This window comes from Ailuropoda melanoleuca, chromosome 1 (genome assembly GCF_002007445.2).
Source record: "Ailuropoda melanoleuca isolate Jingjing chromosome 1, ASM200744v2, whole genome shotgun sequence".
In the NCBI taxonomy this organism is placed as follows: Eukaryota; Metazoa; Chordata; class Mammalia; order Carnivora; family Ursidae; genus Ailuropoda; species Ailuropoda melanoleuca.
In genome coordinates this window covers 190,149,408-190,156,165 of record NC_048218.1, presented here as the reverse complement: position 1 = coordinate 190,156,165, position 6,758 = coordinate 190,149,408, and the positions used below count along the sequence as shown (strand labels likewise).

Here is a 6,758-nt window from a genome sequence, read left to right as displayed (position 1 = left end):
GCCTGGGTGGCACAGCGGTTGAGCGTCTGCCTTTGGCTCAGGGCGTGATCCCGGCGTTATGGGATTGAGCCCCACATCAGGCTCCTCCGCTATGAGCCTGCTTCTTCCTCTCCCACTCCCCCTGCTTGTGTTCCCTCTCGCTGGCTGTCTCTGTCTCTGTCGAATAAATAAATAACATCTTAAAAAAAAAAAGAAGAAGTTGTGGTCCATATATACAATGGAATATTACTCAGCTATCAGAAAGAACGAGTTCTCAACATTTGCTGCAACATGGACGGCACTGGAGGAGATAATGCTAAGTGAAATAAGTCAAGCAGAGAAAGACAATTATCATATGATTTCACTCATCTATGGAACATAAGAACTAGGAAGATTGGTAGGGGAAGAAAGGGATAAAGAAGGGGGGGTAATCAGAAGGGGGAATGAAGCATGAGAGACTATAGACTCTGAGAAACAAACTGAGGGCTTCAGAGGGGAGGGGTGGGGGAATGGGATAGGCTGGTGATTGGGTAGTAAGGAGGGCACGTATTGCATGATGCACTGGGTGTTATACGCAACTAATGAATCATCAAATTTTACATTGGAAACCAGGGATGTACTGTATGGTGACTAACATAATATAATAAAAAACATTAAAATAAATTAAAAAAAATAAAAAAATAAAATCAAAGAGCCACTCCGGAAAACAGTTCGGCAGTTTCTTTAAAAGGTTAAAAACAAACCTCCCATATGATCCAGCCATTCCAGTGCTAGGTATTTACCAAGAGAAATGAAAGTGTATATCCATTCTAAGACTTGTGCACACAATGTTTGTAGTAAGTCTGTGCTAGCTAAAAACTGCAAACAGCCCAAAAGTCCATCAGTGAGAGAACGGATAAACTGTGGTATAACCATACACTGGAACGCACTCAGCAAAAAACAGGACTAACTATTAACACATGCTACAACTACAACACGGGCGAATTTAAAAATAATTCTACAAGTGAGGGATGTCTGGCTGGCTCAGTCGGTGAAGCGTGCGATTCTTGATCTCAGGGCTGTGGGTTCGAGCCCCATGTTTGGTGTAGAGATTACTTAAGAAAATAAAATCTTAAAAAATAATAATAATTATACAAGTGACAGAAGCCAGACCAAAAAAACCCCATACATACTGTATAATTCCATATATAAAAAATCCTACAAATTACAAACTAATCTATACAGGCAGGGCAGATCAGCGGTTGCCCGGGATGGGCAGTGAAGGGGGGGGGGCGCGCTACACAGAGAAGCAACAGAAAAGGACTGATTCCAGAGAAGCACAAGGAGACTTCCGGGGGTGATTAACAGGTTACTTTGATTGCAGTGATGGCTTAACGGGAGCATAGAGTTGCCACACTTATCAAATTGTATATTAAAATATGTGCAGTTTATTGTACATCACTTATACCTCAATAAATCTGTTAAGAAATTTTTGTGAGTGCAAACTTTCAGTTTCCCAGCTGGTTGGGTCGGTTCAGTACAACTCCATGGATCCTGGCGGTTTCCGGTCCCAGGACACATAGCTCCCGACTTGAAACTCTCCAAACTCCATTATAATGAGGACCACTGGCTCCCGCCACACTGGCCTCCCTTCTAGTTCCCCAACCTGCTCAGCGGCCCCTGCTCCTGCCTCGTCCTGCGGACCTTCACAGGGGAAATCATTTATTACTTCTCTTTGTGTGGGGCTCTGTTCAAGTATCACCTTTAGAAAACCCTCTCAGATACTGTGTCTATATTCTATCTGTAACTAGGGTGACCATATAATTTATTGTCCAAACCAAGACACTTCAACAAACAGAAATTGGGACTGTCCCAGGCAAGGGCGGAGGGGGTATGGATGGTTTCCCGACAACCCTCTCAGCCCTGCCACTTTCTAGCTCCTGACCCCAAGCACGCTCCTCTATTTAACCGTGCTGTTTTGTTCATGTGTTTATTGTTTGTTTCCTAGAAGTCTGTCTGTGAGGTCACCACTGAATTCCTAGGGCCTAGACCAATGTCTGGCACATTTGTAGGTATGAAGAGATATTTGCTGAGTGAATACATTGCAACTCAGATGCAATTCAGTCCCAGGATTTAGAAAGCAAATGGATATCTGTTTTTCTGAATTTTAAGATGCCTCCTTCATTCATTCAACAAATACGTAGCAAATACCTACTGAGCACCCCAGGACCTGCCGTTCTGGGCTCCTGTCTTCATGAGGCTTACAGTGCGGTGAGGGACAAATTACAAACACATTTACTCACTCTCCTGTGAGCGAGAGCCCAGGGTATCTGCCATTATAATGACACGGGATGGACAGGGAGTGACCTAATCTGGGACAGAAAGGAAGAAGGGTTCCTGAAGAGCAGCCTGTGGGCTGAGGGGCAGGGAATTCCCGGGCAAACAGCTTGTGCAAAAGCTCTGAGGCTGGAGGAACATGCCAAATTGAAAGGACCTCTCAAAGAAGGTCAGCGTGGCTGGCCTCTAAGCAACCCTGGTGGGGGCGCAGAGTGAGGGGAGTTTAGGCTGGGAAGGTAGGCAGTGTGCAACTCCGGCTTGCAGGCCTTGGAAGCTAAGGTGTTTAACTTTTATCCAAGGGCCAGTGGGAATCCATTAGCTTAAACGGTTTTATTAAACTATTTTGCTTCAGTTCCCTGGGCTCTGAAACAAAATGACAGTACCAACCATGCACAGTAACCCGGGGAATGACACAATTTAAACCAAGAGACAGCTATTTAGTGCTTTTGGGTGCAATGAGGTAGAAGCAGCACAGATTTACCGAGCACTTGTCTGTACTGGGTCAGATGGGGGCAAGGAGTGAGGCTTCCCAAGGTGAAAGAGGTGAGGCTCTGTAAGCGAGGTGTGGAAGGTCAGGGGGCTTGGGGAGCAATATGGCAGCAGGAGGTACTTGAGCCGGGCCCATCTTGAAGAAAAGTAGATCAATAGTTTGAGATGGGGCAGGTGCAGGAGGCTTCAAGAAGAATGCGGGTCTAGTGTAGGATGTGTATTTTGTTGCATTTTGTTTAAAGTAGAGAAGTTAATATGGGAAATAAAACTCAAGAGGTTGAAGGCCCTTTACCCTGGGCTCTGAGCAGTACTTAGTTGAGCAGGAAGTGGAAATTCCTGAGGGCCTGGGGTGGGGGTTACAAGGTCACAGCCATTCTGGGACCATTGAACTGGTGGTGGAGGAGGACAGAAGAGATGGAGAGCCCCTTGACAGACGAGGTGGACTATGGTCAGAGTCCAGGCAGGTGGTAAGGAGGGCAGGACTTGACCGGTAGCTGTGAGGGTGAGAAGCAGGTGGAAGGGACCGGATGAGGGCTGAGGAACAGTAGTGCTTATGAGTTCGAGGCCAAGAGAATGAACATGCCATTGGAAAGTGCAGAGAAGGTAGTGGTTAAAAGACCTGGATTTTGAACACAGTTGGGAAACGCTCTCTGGTGGAGAGATTCAGTGGCAGGTTGGAGTGGTTTGGCTTAAGAAGCAACTCTGTGAGCCAACGACTTGGGGATGACATGGAAGTTTAAGGATGTTGCAAGCCTTCCTGGGCATAAAATTCAAGAATTCCCTGCACCAAAGAATTCCTCCAAAGCCTTTCCTCAAACTAGGGTTAGAAGAGAGAATCACTCGTTAGAGCCTGCGGTCTGGGTCGCACCAGCGCTCGTTCTCTGCCTCTTAATCCACTAAGGAGAATACTGCACAGGACCCAGGACAGCGGCAGCAGGGGGTAAGTGCCTGGGCCAGTCGCTATGGACACGTGCTGGCACTCTGGGGTTTCACACCCCGGTACCAGCCTCTCTTTATTTCCCACACATGTGGTTATGAAAGTGGCTCAAAGGAACCAAGGAACGAAAGCTAACCAACTCACAAAAAGAGGGCTCAGCCTGATCCTGCTTCGCTGTCCCCTTTGGCGCGCGCAGACCAACTGGGCAACCCGTCTCCCCCGTCATCTTTGTACCCCAAGCGTTCAGATCACTAGGTTGGACACCCCCCCAACAACGACAGGAGACGGAGGTGCCAATCTCCTGGCGTGGGTAACAAATCTTGGTAAAGTGTGCCCCGACGCGGCAGAACGGTATTAAACTAATTTAGCGAAAGCCTCGGAATTTCTTATACTTAAATAAGACGTGTATTACCATGGTAATTCCTCAGGCGAGCAGGTGAGTGTGACTTGGGTTCCCAGTCCTGAAATAAAGAGAGAGAGCCCAGTTCTCCGCGTCGCCTGGGGGCGGCGCCCCCGCGCCCATCCCTGCCGCCTACCGGGCTGCTTCCCCACAAGCCAGCGAACCGTCCCGCGCCCGGGACCTCGCCACACTTCTCAGGAGCCCCAAACGCTCAGAGGAGCCCGGCGGGGTTAGGGTGCAGCCAGCTACCCAGCCGCCGCCACGCGGAGCCTGGGCACCCACCGCACGGAGGCCGCAGGCCGCGTGACTCACGGCGAGCACGCCCGGGGGACTCGGGGGCGCCGCGCTCGCGGGCGCCGGCGGGGCCGCGCGCACAAACGCCGCGGCGCGCGCCGCGAGGGGCGGGGCCACGCGGTGTTTACCTGTTGCCGGGACACCGGGGCCCGGCGCCCAGACGTAGGGACCCGCGGCGCAATCGGTCCGCGGTCCCCTGCTGGCTTCGCCGCGCTGGCTGGGCCTCTTCACCTCGCGCGACGGCGACGACGGCCGCGAGTGCCCGGAAGCCCAGCCTCGCGCTGGCGGGCCGGACGGGGCAGTGCTCGGGCTTGGAGTGGGCCGGTTCCGCGGTAGGAGCCCGGCCACTCACTGGCTGACCTTGGAGAAATCATCGAAGACTCCAGGACCTTTTTTTGGAAAATGACAGACAGCCTTTGAGGGTGGAAGTGAGAAAAACAGAGGAAAATGTTCATAAAGAGCCTCGTACAGGCCCCAAGAGACTAAAGGCCTGAAAAACGGTTCTTAGGCCCCGAATGGGAGTGAGGAGGGCTATCCAGCAGGTGCGGTTCCGCTTCCAACCTTGTGAATTCATCCCGATAGATGTTTACTTGTGTTCTCCACAGTGAGCAACCCTTCTTAGACTCATTTTTGTATGCCGCCGCAGTAGTGAGAGACACTAATGGACTAATGGCCACGATTCAGTAGAAGTGTCCCCTTCATTCTACCAAGCCTGGTCACTTCTTCGTTCTCATTGATGTCTGAGCCTACATTAATGTTGCTCTCCTCTGCCCCTCCTCCTCCAAGTCTCCCGACTTGCTTCTATATGTGCATTATACTCCTGCTCATCCGGATCTCACTTAGTCATCTCATGTCTGTCTGCCTCCTGCTGCGCTCCGAGTGTTGGCTGATCTCCAAGTCGAGTCCTTAGCTCTCTGCTGTTGTGCCTCAGGGTCTCCTCACCTGACAGCTCATCTGATGTCAGTGACTACCTCTGTTGGGATGACACAGCCCCCAGCAGAAAGAATGGCCCTCGTCTGAGCTCCAGTCTCCAGGCCGCACTATTCTCTGGACTTAGGGCATCTCTCCCTCTGTCAGCTGCTTAGTTTACATCGTCAGTGGCAACACTGCTCTCCCAGTCTCTTGCCCTTTGTCATCTCTAACTCCTCTCTCCTGACCGTACCTTGTAAATTCCTTTATTGGTCCTCCCCTTGACATTTTCATCATTCTAAACTAGACCTTCATTTCGTATTGCAGATAATAGTTAACACTGAAGGAGCGCTGATGTCAAGCACCTTGCCGAGCACTTTGCACACATTGTGACATCATTACTTCCCTACAACTAGTGTAGTTTCCATTATGTTCCCCAGTTTGCTCGAGGTCAGAGAGAGAACTTGCCCAAGTTCAAACAAGCAAAGTCAAAGCCAGCTCTGTCCATCTGTCCAGCTGGTGCTGTTAAACACTAAAATCATTCAGGAAGGCTCCCTGGGCTTGAGGCTAGAAGATGTGGGTTCAAAACTTGGCCTTACTGCTTATTAGTTATGCAATTTTGAGCAATTCTCTGAGCTTCGCTTCCTTGCTTTGGGTTACTGTGAAGGTGGTATGATGAAGTGCATGTGAAATGTTTTGCAAATTCAAAGTATCTCCAGTAAGCCTTGCTTTAAAGGATATAAATTTGTGGGTTAGGGAAAATGGAATGGGGAGAGCTGGTAAAAAGGTACAAACTTTCAGTTATAAGATGAATGAGGTCTAATGTATAACACGGTGACTATCGTTGATAATACTGTATTGTATAGTTGAAAATCGCTAAAAGTGGAACTTAAGTGTTTTCACACATAAAAGTGAGGTGATGAATGTGTTAACTTAATTGTGGTAATCCTTTCACAATGTATATGTGTGTCAAATCATCATGTGTACACTTTAAATATATTCCAGTTTTGTCAGCTATACCCCAATAAAGCTGGGGAAAAAGCTATAAAGCACAAGAAAGCATGCTTTGTCAGTAGAACAGGCAGGACATAAAGTGGTCTAGTGACAATTGAAACCTCAATGGCAGCACCATTTTCCATTGACCAGGTGGATCTTCAGCCTTTGCACTGGAGAAAGGCTTCACACTGACCTGCAGGGAGGGGAGGAGGGCTGCTGAGGCATGGGGCTGAAAGACAGACTTTGTTACATTGCACAGTGCAGGTTGCTGTTAGAAGAAAAAAAGTCATTGACAACGCATGCATTTTTCTTAAATACGAGTCCATTTAAGAATCATTTAATGTTTAAGACTTAAGATAGATCTGTTTATTCTATAAGAACTGAACAAATTTTCCTGTGTACACTGGAAGATGAGTTAAATTTAGGTAACTATTCAAA

General features: G+C 48.7%; 1 protein-coding gene across 4 annotated transcripts in view; it reads right to left on the bottom strand.

The window, feature by feature from the left end:
* SMKR1 (small lysine rich protein 1) overlaps window positions 1-5,021 on the bottom strand; it is a 9,938-nt gene extending 4,917 nt beyond the window's left edge. Inside the window, exons 1-2 of one of the 4 annotated variants that reach the window (XM_034671959.1) lie at window positions 4,544-5,021; window positions 4,134-4,182 (exon numbers count right to left, since the gene is read on the bottom strand). In XM_034671959.1, the coding sequence (XP_034527850.1) occupies window positions 4,134-4,136 (3 nt within the window). In that variant the 5' untranslated portion in view covers window positions 4,137-4,182; window positions 4,544-5,021. Of the gene's footprint in view, window positions 1-4,133; window positions 4,183-4,257; window positions 4,486-4,543 lie in introns of those variants that run through there. The other 3 variants (XM_034671966.1, XM_034671971.1, XM_034671977.1) reach the window with 3 other exon arrangements.
* Window positions 5,022-6,758: the final 1,737 nt, after the last annotated feature.